Source organism: Dasypus novemcinctus, chromosome 23, assembly GCF_030445035.2.
Source record: "Dasypus novemcinctus isolate mDasNov1 chromosome 23, mDasNov1.1.hap2, whole genome shotgun sequence".
NCBI classification, from domain to species: Eukaryota; Metazoa; Chordata; class Mammalia; order Cingulata; family Dasypodidae; genus Dasypus; species Dasypus novemcinctus.
The window spans coordinates 1,589,523-1,613,002 of NC_080695.1; the positions used below are offsets into that span (position 1 = coordinate 1,589,523).

General features: G+C 62.3%; 2 protein-coding genes across 2 annotated transcripts; both read left to right on the forward strand.

The window, feature by feature from the left end:
• Positions 1-433: 433 nt before the first annotated feature.
• On the forward strand, positions 434-19,766 carry LOC101427649 (uncharacterized). The gene is made up of 22 exons (XM_058285563.2): positions 434-539; positions 3,826-3,887; positions 6,131-6,247; positions 7,646-7,775; positions 8,358-8,451; positions 11,442-11,483; positions 12,044-12,194; positions 12,281-12,437; positions 13,329-13,454; positions 13,541-13,603; positions 14,268-14,390; positions 14,861-15,016; positions 15,854-15,907; positions 16,053-16,273; positions 16,390-16,466; positions 16,594-16,704; positions 16,780-16,866; positions 17,141-17,248; positions 17,395-17,516; positions 18,008-18,130; positions 18,854-18,893; positions 19,211-19,766. The coding sequence occupies exons 3-22, from the start codon at positions 6,136-6,138 to the stop codon at positions 19,286-19,288; spliced, it is 2,175 nt and encodes a 724-aa protein (XP_058141546.1). The 5' UTR covers positions 434-539; positions 3,826-3,887; positions 6,131-6,135; the 3' UTR covers positions 19,289-19,766.
• Positions 19,494-23,480, forward strand: GNG13 (G protein subunit gamma 13). Its single transcript, XM_058286735.1, has 4 exons — positions 19,494-19,526; positions 21,981-22,141; positions 23,087-23,218; positions 23,318-23,480. The coding sequence occupies exons 1-4, from the start codon at positions 19,494-19,496 to the stop codon at positions 23,421-23,423; spliced, it is 432 nt and encodes a 143-aa protein (XP_058142718.1). The 3' UTR covers positions 23,424-23,480.

Here is a 23,480-nt window from a genome sequence, read left to right on the forward strand (position 1 = left end):
CGGGAGCCCGGAATTCCCCTCGGGGACGAGGGCCCCTAAGCCGCCCCGCGGCTTCAGGTCTCCTCTCAGGCCGCCTCGGCGACCCGGGGAGTAACCCTCTCGGCCCGCCAGGGAGGCCGCAGGCTGTCGGGGCGGGCGCCGGGGGCAGGACTGCGGCTGCAGGGGAGCAGGTTGACGTCGCAGCCCCGGAGGCGCAGACGCCCGGAGCAGGGCGAGGGGCCCCTCCGCCGAGGCGCGCGTCCCGCGAACGCGAGCGCTGACCGCCCAGCGCGCACCGCCCCACTTGGCGTCCCGTGCCCGACTCCAACATGGCCGCCCCACCCACCGCCAGTCCCGCCTCCCGGCTCCAAGATGGCTGCGGCCCGCGTCGCCACGCACAGAGACCCCGGCTTTGACCCGGAAGTGGTAGCCCACGACGGAAGTAGGCGGGCGAGGCGCGGCAAGCAATTGAAAAGTTTGCCGGCGCGTCCTCAGCGGCGAGGTGCCGGCGGCGGCTGCGGGCGAGCGGGGCCGAGGCGCACCGGCGGGACTCGCCTGAGGTGGGACGGCACCGAGACCGCGAGGGGACCGGGGTCGGCGTCCCGGGACGGGGTTGTCAGGAGTTCGGGGCCCCAGAGCAGGAGGCCCGGAGGGGGGCGGGGACGAGGGCCGGGAGGGGGCATGGTTATCGGAGTTCGGCGTCCCGGAGCTGGAGGCCCTCTGCCCGAGGGCGTGTTGCGGAGTGCCCGGGGCTCTCCCTTCGAGGCTCCTCCGCGTGCGACCGCGGGTCGACGGCGGGGGAAGCAGGCCCTGCAGGGCGACCTTGGCAAGCCCCTGGTCCTCCCTCCCTCGGGCTCCCCACCTGTGAAGTGGTCGCTGTGGGCGCTCCAGCCCTAGTAGGCGTTTGCTGTTATTAATTTTTGACGCTGCGCAGCAGAGAGGAAAGGAAATAGCTGGTGAGCGGTCCACATACACATAACAGGGGGAAACTGGTGGGATCGGCAAGGCGGAGAGAAATCGGCCCAGGGGACGGGTCCTGAGTAGAAAGACTTCCCTGAGCAACCGGTCCCGCAGCTGGGCTCTGGTGGAAAGAACAGTAAGGAGGAAGAGCCGCGTTTGCAGAGGGGCTGGGGCCAGAGGCGCTGGGAACAAGCTCAGAGTTGGCGGGAAGGGGGCCTGAGAGCCGGGAGCGGCCGGCGGGGCCGGGGAGGGAGAGGCTGGGGAGGGGATAATAGCTGGGGAGGTGCCGGGGTGGAGGTGCTGGGACCCGCAGCCGCCCCCGGGCCGTGGACCCCCGCGCCGTGGACCCCGGGCTGGGAGGAGAGGGCGGGCAGGCAGGGGCCGGGCTGGGGCGGGTGGCCGGACAGGAGCGTGGATTGCCCGGGGGGCCTGCTGGAGGATGGCTCGTCCACTGCCTGCGACCAGGAGCCTCGGAGAGGACTGCGATGGGACGAGGGGGGTGGGAAGCCACCCGCGCCTCCTGGGGCGTGGATGTGTGGAGCCTGGAAGAGGCGCCTGGTGAGGGGTGGGCGCTGAGGCCGCGCAGGGACGGGCGAGGTGGCAGCACGCAGAGGCGTCAGTTACTACCCTTCTCGAGAGAAGGTCCACTGAGGTCAGAAGCCGTGCCCTGGGGAGAGGGGCCCTGGCCCCGCGGCTCCGGGGCCTGGGCGCGTCCTGTGCGCTTGTGTTCACCGCTCCTGGTTCGGGGCGTTTGTGTGGCTTCTCCTCCCTCGTGTCTCCTCAGTGAGGGCTTTGTGGTCCAGCCATAACCTCATTTTATTGAACTCGGCTTTTTAGCGCTTTGCAGATACTGTGCTTTTTCACAAATTGAAGGTTTACAGTAACCCTGCGGCAAGCAAGTCTGTTGGCGCCGTTTTTCCAACAGCGTGTGCTGACTGTATGTGTCTGCGTCACGTTTTAGTTGAGATGTGTACGTTTTTTCACATAATGCCGTCACACACCGGCGCTCCCCGAGCTCGCCATAGCCCAGTCCCCCCACTGTCTTGGAGAGAGTGCCCAGGGTGCCTCAGACACGGAAAATGCCGCGGTGGGCCCTGCGCGTGAGCTCAGGCCACAGGGTGGTGCGGCAGGAGTGGGGGCTGCCGTCGCGGCTTTTGTCTTTGGTTCTGGCTGCCACATGTCTGGGCCCTTTCTTTGGAGAGTGAGGTGGGAGGGGTGGGAGCAGGGACAAAGGCCATAACGCGTGGACCTGTGGGACCGCTTGGCACTTGGGTGCAGCCTCCCTGGCAGCAGCAGAGCCACGGACGCTCCTCACCGGCTGGCTGTCCCCTGCCTCTTTCCTTCTGGCCTCAGTGCCCTTTGCTCGTCAGACTCTGCCTGGAGCGGGTGTCACGGCTCAGAATGGTCTTCACACTTGAAAGGCCGCGTGGAAAGGAGAGGGCAGCGGAGAACACACAGGCTCGCCTCAGCGGTGTTGCAGGTGCACTCCAGACCCCGCAGTGAAGCCAGCCCGTGATGTTTTTGGTCTCTCAGAGGATATAGAAGTCATTTTACCCCCTACTGTACTCTCTCAAGTGTGCACTAGCATTATGTCTAATAAACCAATATACCGGCTTTAACTGAAAAACACCTTATTGGGGGAAACAGACATGGCTCAACTGATAGAGCATCCACCTACCATATAGGAGAGTCTGGGGTTCGATACCCCGGGCCTCCCGACCCATGTGGTGAGCTGGCCCACGTGCAGTGCTGTCGTGTGCAAGGAGTGCCGAGCCACACAGGGGTGCCCCTGCGTAGGGGAGCCCCACGCACAGAGTGCACCCCGCAAGAAGGGCCACCCTATGTGAAAAAAGCGCAGCCCGGGGAAGCGGACTTGGTCTACCACACGGGAGGTCCGCGGTTCAAACCCTGGGCCTCCTTGACCTGTGTGGAGCTGGCCCACGTGCAGTGCTGATGCACGCAAGGAGTGCCCTGCCACGCAGGGGTGCCTCCCACATAAGGAGCCGTGCCCCGTAAAGACAGCCACCCAGCGCAAAAGAAAGTTCAGCCTGCCCAGGAATGGCGCTGCCCATACAGAGAGCTGACACAGCAAGATGACGCAACAAAAAGAGACACATTCCCATGTCACTGACAACAACAGAAGTGGGCAAAGAACACACAGCAAATGGACACAGAGAACAGACAACTGGGGGGCGGGGGAGAGAAATAAATAAAAAATAAATCTTTAAAAAAAAAAATGCACAGCTCTTCCAGGAGCGGTGCTGCACACATGGAGAGCTGATGCAGCAAGATGATGCAACAAAAAAAAGACGCAGTTTCACGGTGCAGTGCCCCCAAGGATGCAAGCAGACACAGAAGAACACACAGCAAATGGACACAGCAGACAACGGGAGGGAAGGGAAGAGAAATAAATAGATCTTTTTAAAAACACAAAACACCTTATTGGTAAAAACGGGTAGCTGTCATCTGAGCATTCAGCAAGTCGTCTTTGTGCTGGTGGAGGGTCCTGCCTCGATGTTGACGGCTGCCGACTGATCAGGCTGGTGGTTGCTGAAGGTTGGGGTCACTGTGCAATTTCCTAAAATAAGACAGTAGTCAGGGAGCAGGTGTAGCTCAGTGATTGAAAGCCTGCTCCCACGTATGAGGTCCCATGTTCAATCCCCAGTACCTCCTAAAAATATAAATGAACAAGATAGCAGTGAAGTTTGCCATGTTGATTGACTCTTCCTTCACCAGAGATGTCTCTGTAGCATGCAATATCATTTGATAACATTTTACCCACAGTAGAACTTCTTTCAAAGTTGGAGTCAGTTCTCTCAAAGCCTGCTGCTGCTTTACCAACTAAGATTATGTCACATTCTAAATTCTTTGTCGTTATTTCCACAGTGGTCACAGCATCTTCACCAGGAGTAGATTCCATCTCAAGAAACCACTCTCTTTGCTCATCCGTAAGATGCAACTCCTCATCCATTCAAGGTTTATCGTAGCATTGTGGCAATTCAGTCCCGCCCTCAGCCTCCTCTTCTCCTCCTGGTTCTCTTGCCCTCCCCACACATCTCAGTCACCTCCTCCCCTGAAGCCTTGAACCCCTCAGAGTCATCCACGGGGGCTGGAATCGGTTTCTTCCAAACTCCTGTTGATGTTGATATCTCAACCTCCCTCCATGAACCACGAATGTTCTTCGTGACGTCTAGAATGGTGAATTTTTTCCAGAGGTTTCCAGTGGACTCTGCCCAGGTCCATCAGAGGAATCACTCTCTTTGGGAGCTGTACCTTGGGAAATGTATGTCCTAAATAAGACTTGTGAGTCCAAGTGACTCCTGGATCTGTGGGCTGCAGCGTGGATGGTGTGTGGCAGCATGAGGGCTACATCCATCTCGTCGTCCATCTCCATCAGAGATCCTGAGTGGCCTTGTCAAGAAATAAAGCAACATTTTGAAAGGAATCTTTTTTTCTGAGCAGTAGGTTTAAACAGTGGGCTTAAAATATTTAGTAAACCATTCTGTAAACAGATATGCTACCCTCCAGGCTTTCTTGTTCAAAACTTAGGGAGCACAGGCCGAGTACATTTAGCATACTTCTTAATGGCCCTAAGATTTTCAGATGGCAAAAGATCATTGGCTTCAGCTCACAGTCCCAGCTGCATCAGCCCCTCACAGAGAGTCACCCTGTCCCTTGAAGCTTTGAGGCCAGGCCCTGACTTCCTCTCTAGGTAGGAAAGTCCTAGATGTCATCTTCCAGTAGAAGGCTGTCTCGTGTGGAGCCACTGCTGGAGTTCCCTGGGCTGCTTCAGGCAAACACCGTGAAAGTGGGTGACTTCAACCAGGAGAATTTATTGGCTTACAGTTTTGAGGCCGTGAAAATACCCAAGTGAGGGTGATGTTTTCTTCCTGAAGATGGGCTGCCAGCGATTCTTGGCTCCTCTGCCACACAAGGCATGCGGCGGTGCCTCTGACCTCTTCATTTTCTTCTGCGTTTCCTTGATCTCCGCTTCTGTGGCTTTCTTGCACTCTTGCTCTCTCTTCGTTCTATTTGTAAAGGGCTGCAGTAGTAGGATTAGGACCCAGCCTCTCTGAGGTGGTCACACCTTTACTGAAATCCCCTCCTCACAAGGTCCTACTTACAATTGGTCCCACCACAGGAATGGGTTAGATTTGAGAATGTGTTTTTCTGGAGTACAGACAGCTTCAGCCACCACAGGGTCCTCCAGCAACGATCTTAGCTTGAGCTTCTGGATAACTTGGTGCAGTCTCTGTAGGCACTTGCTGCTTTCTCTTACTCTTCATGTTACGGAAACAGTTTATTTAAACTTCACAACCCAACCTCTGCTCCCTTCAAACTTTTCTTCTGCAGCTCCCTCATCTCTCAGCCTTCACAGAATTGAAGAGTGTTGGGCCTTGCTCCAGATCAGGCTTTGGCTGGAGGGAACATAGTGGCTGGTTTGCTCTTCTGTCCAGTCCATGCAAGCTTTTTCCAAATCAGCAATAAGGCTCTTTTGCTTTCTTTCTGTCCCTGAGTTCGGTAGAATAGCATTTCTAATTTCCTCAGAAGACTTTTCCTTTGTATCCACAACTTGACTTATGGCTCAGGCGGCCTCATGTTCGGCTTCTCAGCTTTGGACAAGCCTTCCTCACTCAGTCTCTTTCACTTGAACTTGAAGGAGAGCACGGCGGGACAGTGGAGCAGTGACAGCCGTTACGGAATAAGCTCGCCATGTACGGGGGAGCGCAGTGCATGGCTGCCTAGCATGATTACATGGTAGCCCCAGAGATCACTAACCACAGGTCACTGTAACACAACAGTAAGAGAAAGGTCTTGAGGTATTGTGAGAAATGGGACAGAAAGTGAGAAATGGCCCCAGTAGACTTGCTGGACACAGGGTTGCCACGAGCCTTCAGTGTGTGAGAAAAGTGCAGTACCTGTGAAGTGCGGGGAACGAGGAGCACCTGTGCAGGGCCCAGGGCCTTTAGTGTCCGTCCTGCGCATGCGGGGTGCGTCTCGGCTCCCCCGTGCGCAGGCCTAGGGCGAAGCTGCAGAAGCAGACCCGTTTGTAGTCCCTGCTCACGCCGCAGGATGTGAGGTAGAAAGGGTGGGGGCACGAGGCGGCCACTGCCCTGGGAAGACCCTCCCCTGCCCTTGTGGACATGAACTGCGCTCTGAGGGCCCGGGTCAAGCGCTCTCCTCCTCCTAGGCGCCATGGGGCCCGGCCAAGACGCCACCCCCGAGGAGCCTGTGGTCTGGATCAGCGATGACGACACAGACACTGAGGCCGGCGCCGGGGGCTCGGTGCAGGTGGTGGAGCCTTCCGGTGAGTGTGCCGCTCTCACCCTTCCTGGGAGGGCCGTGTTATTCCGCAGCCGCCTGGGCTAACAGTGGCCACAGGAGGGCAGGCCCAGGGCGCTCCGCCTGTGCTTTCTGGGACAGTCGCTGGACTTGCCACCAGAGTTGAAACTAGGTCACCCTGCATCCGGGTCCCTAGACGACCAGTGTTGCGAGTTACTGTGTGAGTCGGCCAAGGGGGCGCCGAGGCAAAGTACCAGCAGTCTGTGGGCTTTTATAAAGGGCGTTTATTTGGGTAGAAGCTTAAAGTCACAAGGCCCTAAATCGTAAGTTACTTCCCTACCAACGTCTGTTGCCACGTGTTGAAGCAAGATGGCGGTGACGTCTGCGAGGGTCCAGCCTTCCTCTTCCTCTTAGGGCTCCGTGGCCCCAGCTTCTTCTGGTCTCAGCTGCAGGCTCGCAGAGGGCTCCTCTCTCCCTGGGGCTAGCTCCTTTCTGGGCTCAGCAGCTCTGGTCTCTTCACAAGCTCAGCTGTGGACTATCAGGCTCCTCTCTCTCCCCGGGGCCCCTGCTGTGCTAATGAGCTGTCTCTCTCCCTCTGTTCTTTGTGTCTCTACTTCATGTGAGAGTCTGTTTTATCAGCCCACCAAGGGGGCTGGCACTCAGTGCTGAGTCACACACTAATGACATGGTTGAATCTAAGCCCTAATCTTTTTTATTGTATTTTTTATAGCAATTTTTTTTTTTAAGATATGTAGATATAAGAAACGTCACATTAAAAAATACAAGAGGGTCCCCTATCCCCCCCCCACTCCTCGCATGTCAACAGCCGCTTTCATCATTGTGGCACATTGATGGCATTTGGTGAGTACACATTGGAGACTGCTGCACCGCATGGAGTATAGTTCACATTGTCGTCCACACTCTCCCCAGTCCATCCAGTGGGCTGTGGCAGGATGAACATTGTCCTGCATCTGTCCCTCTAAGCCCTAATCTCAACGTACATTAATCAGACAGCTCAGCTGAATCTAATACAATCAAAGGGCATCACATGCAGAGGAACAAACCAGTTTACAAATGTGACCTCTCTTTTTGGAACTCATAAATAATCTCAAATTGCCACAGTTAACAATTTAGGAAGGCACTGGGGTGCCCAGGGGCAGGCAGGGCTGGCACGCCAGGCCAATCCAGGAAAAGCTTCCTGGAGGAGGTAAGCTGTGGCCGGGCTTCTTGTAGCCTCGGCGGCCCCTTACCCTCCCAGGGCCTCGGGTCCTAGTCTCAATTGGGGGTCCTGTTGGAGCTGGTGTCAGGCATGGTGCTGACTTGGACTCTGCGCTCAGCTTATGCTGGCTCCGGTGTCCCCCCGAGGGCCAGTGAGGCCACCTGGTCCCTGGCCGCAAGCAGCGCTTTCCTTCCCTCCTTCCAGCGGATCCGGACCCAGAGGTGAAGAGAGCCGAGGAGGTGGTGGACGAGGAGTCAGGGCTGGTGGTGACCTTCTGCAGGAAGGGAAACGTGATGCCGCACGCGAGATACGACTGCCCCACGCACCCCTTCGAGTACGTTTGTCCCTACACTCAAAAGCGGTCCTTCCAGTCATGCTCACTTCTCAGGACTTCACCCCAGGGTTGAGTGTCGTGGGGAGTTGGCGGGTGTGGGCCTTGAGGGCTGGTTAGCGCCTGCCTCAGCCTCCCAGCATGCCACACTCTGGGTGGTGGCAGCCAAGCCCCCCTGGCGCACACCTCACCGCTCATCTGAGCACGTGGAGGCTCACCGCTGACATCGCCATTTGTCACATTGCCACCGTTTTGTGGCTCCCAGCGTGCCTTCTCTTGCTGTTACAGTCTTTCAGGATTTTCTAAATTGAAAGTATTTTGTTTTACTGTAAACTCTTTATACCATTACAGAGGATTTCAGAGTCTATTTGGATTTCATATTCTTCTAAATAAATGGACTATCAACTTCAGTTCTAGGAATGATTTTGTTTCATAGATTTTTAATAACGTCATTTGTTGAATTAGAATTTCTTACCAAAATTTCTCCCTTGAAGGAAAACTTATTAGGAGAAGAAATGAGCTTGGCTTGTGGTTGCCATATGTGGTTTCTGGTTTCATTCATTTTTCCATTCTTACATATTTCAGACGCACCGAGAACGAGACATCCTTTCCCGTTAGCCAAAACTCTGATATGTGTAGCCAGTGCTACTGCTACATCTGCGATGAGCTGGCGTCAGAGGTGAGGCCAGGCGCAGGGTCGGCGCCATGGGCTGGGAGGAGCTCGGCACGGGGCTGGGAGGGCACCCTGCAGCGCCTCCCCCAGGCGGGCCTCCTGCGCTGCGGCTGGGGTCGGCGGAGCCAGCGGCTGCCACAGCCGTGCGACTTCTCGCGGTGCCTCCAGCCTCGAGCTCGTGCTGGTTGGGTTTGCGTCCGGATTCAGCCTGAGTTGTGTTTCTTAGCACTCGTCGGGGGAGTCGATTGCTAAGACTTGATTTATCGTTCCCCTAGAGAATGTGGTTTGGGGAGTGAGGACATCCAGAGTCCTATAAAGCTAATGTTGTCTGTCCCCAAGACTTCAGGGGCCCCTCCCTGGGGAGCAGTCCACCTTCTGGACCAACTTGAGAAGGTGCAGGCCAGGGAGGTGGGCATCCACACTCCCCACAGAAGCTCCTGCCCCCAGCAGGGTCCCCCAGCAGAAGACTTTCTGGGAAAAGAGACCTACAGGTGGCAATGGAGGGTCCCCTTCCAGCTCTGGGGTCCCTCGGTCACAAGCGCCGTCTGCCAGCTTTCTCAGGAACCATGAACATGTGGCATGTTTGGGGAGCCACACAAAACAGGCGACAGGCTCAGTACCCTGGGGGCCCCAGCAGGGCTTGGGGACGTCCTCAGAGACAGAGACTGATGACCCCCAAAAACCAAGAGCCCGCCGCTGTCAGGCAGGGTTGGAGCAAGAGCGCATTTCACAGAAAGAAGCAGGGGGCAGCGAAGGGAAGAGCAGGTGGATTGGCGCGAAAGAAAGTGCAGCCTGCCCAGGAGTGGCGCCGCATGCACAGAGAGCTGACACGACAAGATGACGCAGCAAAAAGACACAGATTCCTGGTGCCGCTGATAAGGATAGAAGCAGTCACAGAAGAACATACAGCGAATGGACACAGAGCAGACAATGGAGGAGGGGATGAATTAAAATAAATCTTTAAAAAAAAAAAAAAACACCTTCTGTAGGAAAGCAGTTTTGGCCCAATGGATAGGGTGTCCACCTACCACATGGGAGGTTCAAGGTTCAAACCCCAGGCCTCCTTGACCCGTGTGGAGCTGGCCCATGTGCGGTGCTGATGCGTGCAAGAAGTGCTGTGCCACACGGGGGTGTCCCCCGCATAGGGATGTCTCCTGCTTAGGGGAGCCCAATGTACAAGGAGTGCACCCTGTAAGGAGAACTACTTAGCGCAAATAAAGAGCAGCCTGCCCAGGATTTGGTGCCGCACACACGGAGAGCTGATGCAGCAAGATGACACAACAAAACAAGACACAGGTTCCAGGTGCCACTGACACAAGCAGACAGAAGAACGTGCATTAAATGGACACAGCAGACAACTGGGGCGGGGGTGGGGCAGGAAAGGGGAGAGAATTAAAAATCTTTTAAAAAAAGAAAAGACCTTCTGTGACTCAAGGGCCACTCACTTGTCAAGAAAGTGGAAAGGTGACCTGTGGAACAAGAGAAGGTGCTGCAGGTCACGTGTTTGATGAGAGTTTAATATCCAAAGATGTGCTGAACTCCTGCAGCTCAGGAAGGCGTGCAGCGAGCCAGGGGGCCCAGTGGGGAGCAGGTGTCCCTCGGTGGTTGAGCACCTGCTTCCCACGCACAAGGCCCCAAGTTCAACCCTTGGCACCTCCTAAAAACAAAACAGATGAAAAAGCCAACTCGGGGGGATCTGGTGTAGCTCAGTGGTTGAGCACCAGCTTCCCACACACACAGAAAAAGCAGGCCAAGGGCTGGAGTAGACATTTCTCCAGGGAACGTACACAGCTGGCAGGAAGCTCACGAACAGATGCTCGGCCTCACCGATCGAGAAACGCAGATGAAAACCATGAGCTCCCGCTTTCCACCCAGTAGGGTCACTGCCGATGATAACAGCGAGGTCCTAGAACCCCCACGCTCTGCCCGTGGGAATGGGAAGCGGTGCGGCCGCAGGAAGCAGGCCCAGGGCGCCCGCGGCGGGCTTCCACTCCTCGGCGTGCGCTTTCAAGCCTGGGAATGGCTCGAGCAGGTGCTTGTCCGCCTGTGTTCACAGCTGCAGTATTCACAGTGGCCAAGAGGCGGAAACCGCCCCGTGTCCATCGGCAGGCGAGGGAGAAACAGCACACGGGCGCAGCAGCACCACTCAGCTGTGAAGAGGAGCGCGGTGCCGCTGCCGCCGCACGGCCAGCCTCGGGGGTGCTGTGCCCGGGAAGGCAGGCGTGAGGGTTCCCCCTAGCAAGAGGCCGGGTCAGCCAAGCCTCGGGGGTGCTGTGCCCAGGAAAGCAGGCCAGCGTGAGGGGTTCCCCTTAGTGAGAGGCCAGGGGGCCTGTGCTCAGAGACAGAGTTGAGGCGGCACGCTCCCTGGCACGCTGAGGGGAAGGTGTGAGGACAGCACACGCTGAGTGTTGCTGGCACCCCCGGGTTGCAGAGAAGTGGACACTTGTAAGTATACAATGTCCAGTTCTGTCATGGATGTGTGAACACAACCAGAACGGAAGGAGGAGGATGACCGGATCACATAAGTGGCTAAGGAAGGCCATGGACAGATTGCCACCCATCAGGCATTGGGGTGCTGTGAGCCAGACTGCAGTGCAAGACGCACGTGCCCCAAGAACTTGGGAGACGCCCAGGGCCAGGCTCCCAGGCCCTGGCGGGGTTGTTGCCCAGCGCTGTCAGCTTCTCCAGGAGCTGGGCTCCCGCTGCGCTGCCTGGGGCCTTCACCCAGTAGAGAGGCACACGCACAGCAGCTCGGGTCGTCTGCCACATTCCAGCAGAAACCCGGCCTCGGCATGGGAGCCTGTTGCAGGGCTCAGCACGGAGCAGAGCTTACACTCACTGAGAGGGGACAGTGGTCGCTCGGGGTTCGGGTTGGGGTCTGAAAAGTGGTGGGAGGTGATGGAACATTCTAGGTTTTGGCTGTGCGTTATTCACCAAAACCCGTCAAGGTTTAACATCTGCCTTTTACTGTATGCAACGTTGCCTGGATTCAAAAGAAGCAACCCCAAACAGGACTAACCACTGAAAACACGAGGACGGTGAGTGGTAGAGAGAACCCTGACGCCAAAGACAGTAAACTTGGCACAGACTGGGTGCTTCGAAAGTGAGAAGCAGGAAAGACGCGGTCCGTAGACAGACCCCGGGTGAGGTCTTGAGCCTGGAGGTTGAGGGCAGCCTGAGTCCTGGGAAGCCTCGTGCTGAGTGGAGGCCCTCGCACAGCACGTCCTGCAGCAGGACTGGGCTGCACGGGCGCCCAGGCGAGCAAGGGGTCCACTTGGCGAGGCCACAGCCACGGCCCTCAGCCAATGCCAGCGGCGTGAAAGTCGCCTATCAGTGTGACCAAGGTGCCTGCAGGTACAGAGGCCACAGCTTCTTGTGCCCCTCACAGCAAAGATGGCTCCCACAGCCCACGGGCTCGGGGTCCCTCACGTCACTGCCGCCCCTCCGCTTTCTGGGTAGGGAGGGGGCTGCATCCAGATGCACCCCAATGGCAAGACCAAGGACAGGAGCCCCGGGCTCCTGCACACAGGGTGGGCGGGCAAGGGAGGCCGTCCCGGTGCCTGCGGCGTGCGAGGCCCCTGCCGCCTTGCCTCCTCAGTGCCGGTTCTGGGCGGCCCCCGCCCTCTGCCACTGCAACGCCCACAACAAGAGCAGGTACTGGAAGGGCCAGCGCAGCCAGGTTCTGACCGGCATCCTCCTCACCTTCAACCTGGAGCCCGCAGAGGTCGACGCGGACCTGCGGCACGGCGGTGAGTGGGGCGCCTGCCGCGCCTGCCCCGAGCCCTGTGGGAGGCGCAGTGCAGGTGCCTGCAGCGGCCCCTGTGCTGTCCCGCAGGAGAGCGTCTGCTGCAGTTCGTGCAGGAGCTGGCCGTGGCGTACACCTCTTACGTCCGTGGAGAGATCCCAGCAGTGCAGACCTGTGCATGCCGGTCAAGGGCACACCTGCGGCGGTGCCGCTTCTGCCACTGCCCGCATAGCGAGCCCGTGCACCGGTGGGTGCTGGGGGGGGGCACCCAGCAGGGCCTTGAACCCCACCTGCCATGCCTCGCCCACGACTCGGCACATGGCTGAGCCCTTTGCCCCCTCCTCCTCCTCCTCCGTAACACGCCACAGCAACCGTGGGGCCCGAGGCTTGGCATGAGGGTGGGCCGAGTGCCGGGGCCTAGGTGGGGTGCAGAGGTGGGGGGGCCAGACAGGCGCCGGGCAGCCCGGCCTGCAGGAAGGCAGGGTGCTGCTGGACTGGGCATTTTGCTAGGTTTTCTCCTCACTTCCACTTCTTTCTACATTTCTTGACTGTGTCGAGTTAGGACACTCGTCTGTGGCTCTCAGGCAGTGCGCTGACAACCCTCCAGTGCTGGCCTTGTCAGCCTCCAGCCGCCCCACCCCACCTGTCCGTCCACCAGCTCCTTCCCCATCCCACCCCCTCCTCTGCAGCACATCCGCGTCAGTCGCAGCCCCCGTCCCCGTCTCCTCAGCACCCAGCGGAGTGCACACTTGCTCCGGCAGACTGGGGTTTGCCTGCTCTGGTTTTAGGGTGATGCACCTCCATGGGCGGGGCCCGGCGGTCTGGGCATTGGGGTGGGCTCTCTCGGGAACCCACGCTGCTGGGGGAGGGCTCGGCTCCCTTGCCCAGACCAGAGCCCGTGTGACACCGCAGCCCCTCCAGGCCGCCAGCCCCTGCGGCGGAGCTCGGCTGGCCCGACACAGGTGTGGAGGTCCCCGGGGGCCCCAGCTGCCCCAGCTGCTCCTGCGGCTCCGACCACCGCAGGACCCTGGCCTGGGTCCCCTCTGGAAGCGCCTCAGCCCTTTCTCCGTGGCACTTCCTGGCGGCGGAGGCGCTTACGCCCAGCAGGGTCGAGGGACTCCATCCTGTCCCGGCGCAGGTACTCAGCGGTCTTCAGCCTGGTGTCCTCATTCATCAGCCAGGCGGAGAGGGAGCCCGCGAAGGCCTCCGCGGTGATGCTGCTGGGGGCTGCCAGGGAGCTGGCGCTGCACAAGGACCAGTCCCGGTAAGCAGCGCCCTCTCCGGGCCGCGGGCGGGCCAGGGCCGCGCCTGCCGAGGACCTGCGGTGACGCTGCTGCGTGTCCTTGGCAGGGCCTGGCAGAAGGTCGGCACCACGGAGTCTGTGAAGCTGGCGGTGCCCCTGCTCATGGCCAGGTGCGTGCGCCCCGCGGCGGCCATGTCCTTCGGGCCAGGGTCTGGGCGGTGGCCTGGGAGCCGGCAGCTTCTCCCCCCACCCCCTGCAGCGGGGCCCCTCGCTCCAGCCTGAGGGGCAGCTCCATCCCCCAGAGGGACTCCCACCTCTTCCCTGGGGCCACCCCAGACTGCTCGGCCTGGGGCGTTTGTGTTGTGGGACAGATTCCCCCGAGCGGAACCTGTGCACACGTGGGCAGGTGTGCTTTCCGCAGCTTCCGCCCAGACCTCGTGTCTGCTGGGAGCCCCTGGGGTCCTCGGGGGCCAAGAGCTGCTCATCCCACAGCGGCACGCACTCACTGCGTGCACACCTGCGCCCTGGGGTGTCAGTGCCTGCGTGGGTCCCACGCGAGCCGCCCACCCTCAGAGCGCCCTCCTGTTGGAGCTGGGCTTGGCGACGCATGTGATTATTGGCGGAGACTGTGGGGCTGGAGCACCTGCCCGTTGCTCAGGCCCCTGTGGTCACGGTGGCCTGGGCGGCCTCCTGGTCCGCACAGGCGCGTGTCGACTGCCGTGACGGGTCATGTGACGGGTCATCTTCGCGCAAGGCCGGCACCGCTGGGCCCTGAGGCAGGAAGCCCCCGCTCGTGGGCAGCGGTGACGGCCGTCCTCCCTCTCCTCGGCCCAGGATCGCCAGGCTCCTCCAGAGGGCGCTGGTGCTCGGCGACTTCCCCAAGCCCCTCTCGGAGAAGTTCATCCGGTTCTTCCAGTCCATCCCGCTGCCCCCCCACTGCTTTGGCTTTGCCAACTGGTGAGTGCCTCTTGCCTGCTGTGGGGTGCTGCCACCCGAGACGTGTGTCCCCACAGAGAGGTCAGGTTTCTGTCGTGGTGACAAGGACGTGGGCCTGTGGCCCGGGCTGTGTATGCCCAGGTCTGAGCGAGGCTTCTGGCCCACTCAGGTCACCCAGGGAGCAACTTCATTCCGCAGAGAAACCGAGGGTCTGAGCAGGGGCCTTGGGGCAGGCAGGTCCCAGTCTCCCCAGAATGCTCCGGGATCCTGAGTGTCGGGGGGCCACGCCTTATCCCACGGGCTCTGGGCGAGTCTCCAGGCAGATGCTGGTCCAGCAGGACATGCGGCCGTTGGGCAGGACAGACTCGAGGCAGGCGCCCTGGGCGGGGACGGCAGTGGGGCCTGAGGTGGCCATCCTGGACCCTGGCTGCACCCAGAGCAGGACGACCAGGCCCGGGGCCGCCCTCTGAGCTGCACAACGTCCCCTCCAGCTTGAACGTCGCTCCGTGGGACCACAGGCTGCTGACCACTGTCCTGAGGGGCCAGAACGTCACCGGGCAGCTGAAGAGGAGCGGGAAGAAGGAGCTCCTCTGGGAAGCATTCGCCGTCGTCAGAGCCCGGGTCGAGAGGCTGGAGAGCACAGGGCTGTAAGTGTGCCCCGTGCTGCACCAGCCCCTGCCCCCGGGTGGGCGGGCGCCCTGCTGGAGGGGCTGGGGCAGAGCACCGGGGGAAGCCCTCCCCCGGGCCCTCGGCTGGCTCCCCAGGCCTGGGCCCAGGGGCCCTGCTCTACCCCGCCACACTTAGGCCCGGGAGGCCTCGTCAGCTCCTGCCACATGGCCTCCACTCGCTCTTTCTCATCTGGCTGATCCATAGGCCCTTTTTTGTAAACCGAGTTTCTTTTAAGTCACGTTCGTTGTAATTTCTGCTACCGAGTTTTCCTTCCAGTGTCCGCTCTTCGGTCTTCTGTACGGAGAGTCTTACCCTTTAGAACCTGGACCCGCGTCTCCGTGGCGGCAGTCAGGACGCAGGTCCTTAGAAAGGCCTTGCCGCGTGAGGCGCTGAGCAGCCGACCCGTGTGGTCACCCGCCCTTCTCTCTAGTTTAAAAAGTGCCTGGCCCCGTGTCTTTTTCCAAGTTGAGCACTTCACTCTGCAGCCTTGCCCGGGCCTCCAGGGGCTGATGCCCCCTCTTCACGCGCCTTGTGGCCACGCCCCTCCGTCCTGGGCAGTTGTGTCTGTCCCCTCAGCTGCTGGCGCAGGGCCTGGTTGGCCGCACTCGACACCGGCTGAACCGCCTTTGGGTTTGTCGTCTCAGCTCCCTTCACGGGGCCCCCCAGCCCCCAGGTCGCCGACACCTGCCGCACCTGAGGCCCTGGCCATGGCTTTGGGGAGAGCTTGGTCGTGCCCGGCCCCACCTCCATCTCGCAGTTTTCTTCTTGTGGCCACAGAGGCCTGGCTCTCACAGCGCATGCGCTTTTCGTGTCAGGTACAAAGAAGCGGTCCGCTACCTGAAGGCGGTCAGGTGCGAAGACACCACCGGGTAAGGCAGCCTGGCCCTCCCCGCACGTCCCCATTCCTCGCGGGGTCACCTGGTCACCTGTGTGTGCAGATGATGGTGGGGCGGGCTCGTGGCAGGGTGCCTGCGCGGCCAGGTGCTGCCCCGCTCAGCTGGCCACCTCCGGCAGGCTGCGGGGGCTGCAGGACAAGATCCCCTTCTACCTGTGCAAGGGCGGGGACTTCGCGGGTGCCGTGCAGGCGCTGGTGCTGCCCGTCGGCAGCCTGGCGTGCTGCGCAGCCTGCCGGCTCTCACCACCACACTTCGAGAGCTACCTGAAGATGCTCTGGACCGGCAGCGTCCCCACGGGGAACCACCTCTGTGGCGCGGACCAGTGGACAGTCGGCGTGGGTGAGGAGCCGCTGGGGGGACCTCCTGGCGGGCCTCCTCGCCCCTCCGCGCACTCCCAGGCATGCAGCCTGCCCGGGGGCCCTGCAGATGCGAGGGGCCCCGCTGTGTCCCCACAGGTGCCCCGGTGAAGCCCTGCGTCCTCGTGCAGCGGGCCCTGCAGGTGCTGTACAGCAGCCAGGCCCTGTACCGCAACGTGAGTGCCCGCCGCCTGCGCTGCCCAGATCCCGCCTCGGGCACCCCTCCCGGGGACCCCCTTCTGCGGGGGCGGGGCGCGGCACAGGCAGCAGGCTCCACAGCGGCGTCCGGTGCCCATGTTGCAGGTGCATTGCTGGGGCGCCCTGCTCACCACCTGGGGCTGCAGCCCCGTCCTGGAGCCGAGTGGCCGCCTCACCACCCTGGCCCTGGAGGCACCTCCGCCAGCCTTCCAAGAGGTGACTGGCCCTGGCGCCTGCTGGGAGCGCCCCGCGGTGGGGCGGGCAGGCTGGCTGACTCACAGCCTGTTGCAGATGGTGCTGCGCGTGTCAGACGGCATCCTGCAGGAACTGAGGGTTCGCACCAATGCCTCTCTGCCCCCTGACCTCTTCTCCGGCCCGGTGAGTCTGCATTTGTCCTCCGCGGTGGCGTTTCCCCTTGGCCTTTCCCGGCCAGCTTGGCTGCGCCGGCTCTGGGAGCGTGGTTTCGCCTGCTCTCGCAGGGCGTCTGTGTGTCCCCTTTTCCACGGTCACTGCTCTGCACCTAGCTGAAATTGGGCCCCAGGCCCACTCACGCCCAGGGGCTGGAGGCTGCCGCCGTGACATGGTATGTGCACTGCCGCGCCCCTCGGACCTGCGCCCTGCTCAGCGCCCCTCACTGCTTCCCACCCCCCAGCTGGGCCCCGCGGCCTGCCTCCTGCTGTGCGTCCAGGCCGCGCTGCAGATGCTGCTCACCGAGCTGCCCTGGCTGACGTCGCTGCTGGAGATCCTCCTCGCCTTCGGGGTAAGGCCATGCCCACCGGGCCCCCAAGTCCTGCCCGAGTCATTGGCCTTGCTGGTTCTCAGCAGTTGGCGGTCAGTCAGAGACAAAGGGTGCTCTTGTAGCCTGCGACATGGTACAGACACCCGTCGCTTTGTTTCCCGTTCTAGAGAAACTTCTGGGCTCTGAAGCTGTTCTTAGAAGGTCTTCTGTACCAGACGCCCGTTCTCCAGGATGCAGTGCGTGTGATTGTGCAGGACCTGAGCTACCAGAAGGGCTCCCTGCTGAAGATGTGAGGGGCCCTCGCACCCTTGCTCCTTGGGGCCCCTGGCTGGGGCGGCAGGGCCCTGTACAGCCCTGGAGGCAATTGGCACCCACACCACCATGTCCCCTGCTCGTACGGGGTTCCTGTGTGCAGGCTGCCATGCCTGCTAGCAGCTGCGGCACCGCAGCTCCAGGCCAAGACTGAGGTGACAGCTGGCTCGAGAGAACCGGGAGCCCAGCTTCTTGGACCAGGATGTCCAAAAGCTGCCGCTGGCCTAGCCCCTGCCCTTAAGCCTGGCAGATGAGCACGGCCTCACACCGGGGAGCCTGTGCCCGGGGCTTGGCTTGGCAGTCGGTGTGTGCGTGCACGCTCATGCTCCGGCAAGGGCTGGGGAGGCATCAGGCTGGCCCAGGAGGCTGCACGCCTGTCAGGTGACATTGTCTGTGTCCCAGGGTGGTGTCCTCTGTGGGCCTGGGCGCCCGGAGCCCGCCGTGCCTGAGTGCCCTGTGTTGGCGCAGGTGGCAGGTCCTGGGCCCCGACTACGTTGGCGAGCTGCTGCACCTGTTCCTGAGCTTCAGGAACCCGGAAATTCAAACCATTGGCATCTTCCTGTCCCGCATCGTGGTGGACAACCTGAGCCTGTAAGCTTGTCTGTTGGCTGTCCAGGCGGCTGAGAGCCACAGGGGCCTATGTGTTCCTGGCAGGGGCGCTGGGCCCGGTGCTCCCACCTCGGCCTACCTCCTCTGCCCGTTTAAGGACTTGCGCTCAGACCTGGGGCCCATGCACGTGGCCCAGCCACTCAAGTCCTTAACTCTGCAAAAACCGGTCTCCAAGTTAGGTCACCTGTGCAGGTGCTGCAGCTTGGCTCTGGACTGGCCTCTTGGGGCAGTTCAGCACACAGCATTCTACTTCTTGGTTTCCAGAGTCCTCCATCCCACATGTAAAACGTGCTCTCCCCACCCCAGCTTCCACAGAGACTGTTCCCAAGCAGCTGGGACAGGCCTGGTTCCATTTTCCTGTCCCAAAGGGAAAGCTGCAGGAACAGGACCCCCAGTGAGCACCCTGTGTGTGCCCACAGCAGCTTGGGACAGGCCTAAAGCCTGCAGCCCCTTCCCCTGGCAGCCAGATGGGAGGGAGGGCAACCGGACCTCCAGAAGCAGCCCCTGCCGCCCTCCCCTGCTCTGGGCCACTGCCCAGACCACCCCAGGCCCAAACCCAAGCAAGCAGTCCCAGTTCTGGGGCTGACCTGGGAAGTGACCCTCAGCTCACGCCACCGATCACCTGTGAGCCGAGGAGGGCTTGGGGGCCGCTGGCCTGCCTGGGAGCAGGGAGCGGCCGCTGAGCAGGTGCCTTGACCTTTCCAGGTGTCCTTGGGCTAAATCGCTCGATCTTGATCGGCTCAAAGTAAGTGTCTCTCTACAGGGCTAAGTTTTAGCCAAGGGATCCTGTCTGGGGCTGCTGAAAGTGTCTCCTGTAATTCGGCAGTTCAGCGTCACCACGTGACCTGGACGTTTCTGATTAAAAGTGATCCCCGCAATGACGAAACGGCTGGGTCTGGGCCCTCCCGTGTCCCGTAAGCTCAGGCCACAGCTCAGCCAGGCTGTCTGCTCTTGGCCTGGAGCCGCTCCCTGGCCCGGGGTGCCCGAGAGCTGGGGAGGGGCGGGCGCTGGGAGGGGTGCGCAGCTCCAGGCGCTGCCCTCGCCCCCCCTCTCCTCCCGCAGACTCTCAAGGGGCCCCACCTGGAGGCCGCACACCACCTGCAGCTGAGCGAGTTCGTGTCTGTCCTGGAGAGCCTGTGACGGTCTCGGCCGCCTGCAGTCTGCTCCTCACTGAATCCTGCCTGCAGGCCCGAGGGCTCGTGCGCTGGGGGGTGTCAGTGGACACCTGGGTCCAGACGAGGGAGCTGCTGCAGGCCAGAGTCCTCGGGGTGCCTGACGCCTTCCTGGCCTAACGAGCCGCGGGGTTGGAGCCGGGACCCGCCCCCACATTCCATGGTTTTGCACGATGGAAGAGACAGATGAGCGCTACCATCGGGAAGTTTTTCTGGAATAATTTGTTGTATTTTTGCACAAGGTTTAAGAGCTTAAATTATTTTTGGAAATCCATTTTGAAACTTAAAAGGTTATGTGAGAAGTTGTTTGTTGTGGAGTGGGTGCAGGTCAGTTGAGCATCCACTTCCCATGTCCAAGGTCCTAGGTTCAACCCCAGGTACCACTTTAAAGACAAGTATTAGCTCTTTAATGTGTCGCAATAAAAGTTCTTTGGTATTTTCCCGCCCCCACGCCTGCCCCACTGCTTGTCTGTGGGAGAGGAGCCGGGCAGCCGGCCCCCTGCATAGCACCATGGCATGTTGAGCTCGGCCTGGTGTCAAGGCCCCGGCGCACGCCAGACCCCGTGGTCTGTGATGTGGAGGAAAGGAGGGGCTTCGCAGGGCTGCGGGAGGGGATGGGTGCTGTGCAACAGGGACAGAGGCACTGCACACCTCCTGGTGGGCGGCCTTGCTGGCCCCAGGCAGGCTAAGCCAGCAGTGCCCGGCACTGGGACGTGAGGATCGCCACGGGGCCCGAGGCCGTGACATCCAGCTCGAGGCACTGCAGGGGCTTCTCCCCCCAGCAGCTGCCTCGGGAAGGGACGAGGTGGTCTCTGCCTGGCCCCTGCTCGCTCCCAGGCTCGCCATCTCTGTGCTGCTAGGGTAGAACTGCAGCTTTGCTCTCATGTGGTACCCCTGCCCGGGGGAAGGGGCACCAGGGCTGAGGGAACCCAGTGGCTTCTCAGGCACCCCGAGTACGTCCTGAGGGCCAGGGCCCCCCCACCTCCTAGCTCCCCGCTTGACGTGGGGGTGCTCACAGGGCCTTGAGCCACCTCTGGCAGGCGCGTTTCTAGGCCACCCTTGCTCCCTGGCAACCCAGTTAGGAAGCTAATTTCAGAGCTGTGGGTCTCCAGGGCCCTGGCCTGTGCAGGAGGACTGCCAGGGACAAGACAGGGCACAGGCAGGGACAAGGGAGGCCCCAGCCCTGGCCACATGTACATGCAGCACAGGCCAACGCTGGCCGGACAAGCCCCACGCGGTGGCCCTGGGCTGCGCAGGCTCAGCAGCGCCCCTGGCCCACCCCCATCGCCCTCAGCCAGAGGCCTTGGGGGCCGCCTTGCTCCTGGGGCCCCCGCAGACCCCCCACCTGGCCACTCTTTGGGGTCTGGATCCTCCTCAGGGTCCAGGGAGCACTGACGGCAGCTTCTCGGGCCGCTCCCGAGCTTCAGGCCTCAGGACCACGCTGTCCTGCCTGGGGACAGCAGGACCCCCCACCAGCTCATGGCGGAGCGCCCTCCTGGGACCCACGTGGCCTCAGCATGGCCAGGGCACCCTGATCTCAGCTTTCAGCCTGTTCCCCACCACACCCACAAATCCCCAATTTCAATAATTCCTTATCTCCCTGAGGGCCTCAGCGTCCAGGGGGGACCCTGATCTGTCAGTGCTGGGGGCCTGGGAGGTGGGGTAGGGGCACCCCATCTCACGGCCAGCCAGCCTGGGGCGGGCCCCCACGGAACGTCCCCACACCCACCGTCCTGCCCCCAGGGCCTCGGCTTGGAGCTTGGCGCTGCTGTTGCTGCCTGGGGGCCCCCACCCAGGATGCAGCCTGGCACCTGCGTCACCCGCCTCCCCTGGGCGCAGCTCCCCCCAGAGTTGTGCAGGGCTGCTGGAGGCATCTGGGAAACGCCTGGAAGGGGCTAGGAAAGCCATGTTGGGGGGCAGGCGCCTCACCCAGGCTGCAGGGAGCATGCTGTGGTGCTGCCTCAGCCTGGGGGTGCACCCCTCAGCAGCACCCCCTCCAGGGCCGCCAGCCCATCTGACACCCCCCCCCAGCTGGGCCCCACTCCCCCCAGGTGCATCTCAAGAGGGAGGCCTGTGGGGGCCTGGCTGGGCTGCGACCCCCCTCCCCAGGGCCTGCAGAGCCCCTTGGCCAGGCCACCCCAGCTCCAGGCACACTGGGGTGGGCAGCTGCCCCAGGGAGGGGGCTCAGCGCTGTGGGACCCCAACGCCCAGGCTCTGCCCTCCGAGAGGGCCTCCGCTGCGGTCCGAGGGCCCGTGAGGGGGTGCGGGGGCCATCAGGGGACCTGGAAGGCTCAGGCCAGGGCCTCTGGGGCAGTTCACTCGGAGCCAGGCGCTCTGCAGGGCCAGGCGGCCCCACCGCCCGCTGCGTGGTGGCCGCCCGCCCCGCCCGCTGGGGGGGGCAGCGGGGCCGCGGGGGGCGGGGCCGGCCGGGGGCAGGCGGGGGCGGGGCCGGCCGGGGAGCTGCCGGGGTGCTGCCGCCCGCTTCGCCCGTCCTTCGTCGTCTCTCTCGCTTCTCCGCTTCTCCTCGTTGTCACTTTTCAAGGTAGGTCCGGGGGACCGGGGAAACCGAGGCCTGGGGCTGACCCAGAGCGTCCCCACGCGGAGGACGCCCTCGTTCCCGGGGCGCCCGCCGGCCTGTCCCCAGATGACGAGGGCTCGAGACCCCCGTGCACTCCGGGCTCCACGGCGGGGATGGGGGCCGGCGCGCGCGGCCAGGGAAGCAGCCGGAGCCGTGCGCGCCGCCCCGCAGCGCTTGCCGGCCGTGCGCGCCCTGGGCGCTGGGAGCGGCTCCGGAGGCGCGAGCGGGGCGGGCTCCGAGCAGGTAAGTGTGCGGCCAGGGGCCCGTGGGCGCCCACGTGGGGTCCAGGGGAGGCCCGCCCAGAAAGCTGTGGGGTGGGGGACCAGGGGATGGTGGCTCGCGGGTCTCCGGGGAGTAAGCCCCGCCCACCCACCTGCCCACTCCCCAGCTCGCCCCTCTCAGGTCCAGCTTCCAGCCCGCAGCCCAGCTCCCGACCTCACAGCCCTGGGTCCCTCCTTGTGCTGGGTGCGCCCACAGCGCCCCCGGTGCGGGACCCCTGGGTAGAGCCCACTGCCCGAGGCTGTCTGGCTGCCAGCCTTGCCTACCCCCTACCTACCCCAAAGCTCGGTGAAGCCCATCCCCTGCCTCCCAGCCTGGGGAAGGGGCAGGGAGCAGTGAAGGGCCCTGGGGGGCTGCCACTCCCTCACCCCAACAAGATGGGCCCCAAATCCCCGCCTGCAGCAGGACCAGCTCCCAGGCAGAGCCAGGCTGGGGCGGCACGAGCTGGTCCAGGAGACAGGGGACGGGGGGGTAGCACGAGCAGGTCCAGGAGACACAGGGTGGGGGTGTGGCTCTAATCCTGGATCTCTCTGGGTCCCCAGAAGGCACCCCCTGCCCTGCAGCCCAGTCCCCCTGGGTCCAGGACTAACTTGGCCCCAAGGTGGGCTTCCTCGAGCAAACTGGGTCGTGCTGTAGGGTCCGAAGCCAGGGGGCGGCCAGCAGGGGCGGAGAGGGGGCTGTGGGCAGTCCCCAGCCCTGCTGCCTCCTGGGGGCGGGGCCAAGTAGGTTTCCCCCTAATGGGCCCCGCGGGGGTGGGGCATGTGGGGCCTCGTTAGTGGGGCCCAGCCCGGCTCCTGGCGCCACGCGGTCCCAGCAGCCCAGCTGTGCTCCGAGGGGGCGCGGGCCGGGCGGGCGGGGCGGCGGGGTGACCCAGGCCGGTGGCCGGCGGTGGCTTGTCTGCGCCCGCAGCCCCAGGCTGGCTGCCGCGGAAAACCCCGACCCCACGGAGGAGTGGGACGTGCCGCAGATGAAGAAGGAGGTGGAGAGCCTGCAGTACCAGCTGGCCTTCAAGCGGGAGATGGCGTCGCAGACCATCCCGGAGTGAGCACCGCCCCCGCTTTGCATCCCTTTGCCTGAGCTTTGCATGAGCGCCCCGCACACCCAGGCGGCACGGCCGCTCACCCCACCCCCTGCCCCCAGGCTCCTCAAGTGGATCGAGGACAGCATCCCCAAAGACCCCTTCCTGAACCCCGACCTCATGAAGAACAACCCGTGGGTGGAGAAGGGCAAGTGCGCCATCCTGTGACCGCCCGCCCTCCCCGGCTGTGGGCGCCGCTGAGGCTTTATAAAGACTCTGAAGGGC

Excerpts from the sequence above, each read along its gene's own strand:
- LOC101427649 (XM_058285563.2), top strand. The coding sequence starts at position 6,136 with ATGGGGCCCGGCCAAGACGCCACCCCCGAGGAGCCTGTGGTCTGGATC. Across the intron at positions 11,484-12,043 it reads CCACTGAAAACACGAGGACG|TGCCGGTTCTGGGCGGCCCC; the intron begins GTGAGTGGTAGA and ends TTGCCTCCTCAG. Across the intron at positions 16,467-16,593 it reads GCCAGGCCCTGTACCGCAAC|GTGCATTGCTGGGGCGCCCT; the intron begins GTGAGTGCCCGC and ends CCCATGTTGCAG.
- GNG13 (XM_058286735.1), top strand. The coding sequence starts at position 19,494 with ATGGAAGAGACAGATGAGCGCTACCATCGGGAA. Across the intron at positions 19,527-21,980 it reads ATGAGCGCTACCATCGGGAA|ACCCCCGTGCACTCCGGGCT; the intron begins GTTTTTCTGGAA and ends CGAGGGCTCGAG. Across the intron at positions 22,142-23,086 it reads GCGGGGCGGGCTCCGAGCAG|CCCCAGGCTGGCTGCCGCGG; the intron begins GTAAGTGTGCGG and ends CTGCGCCCGCAG.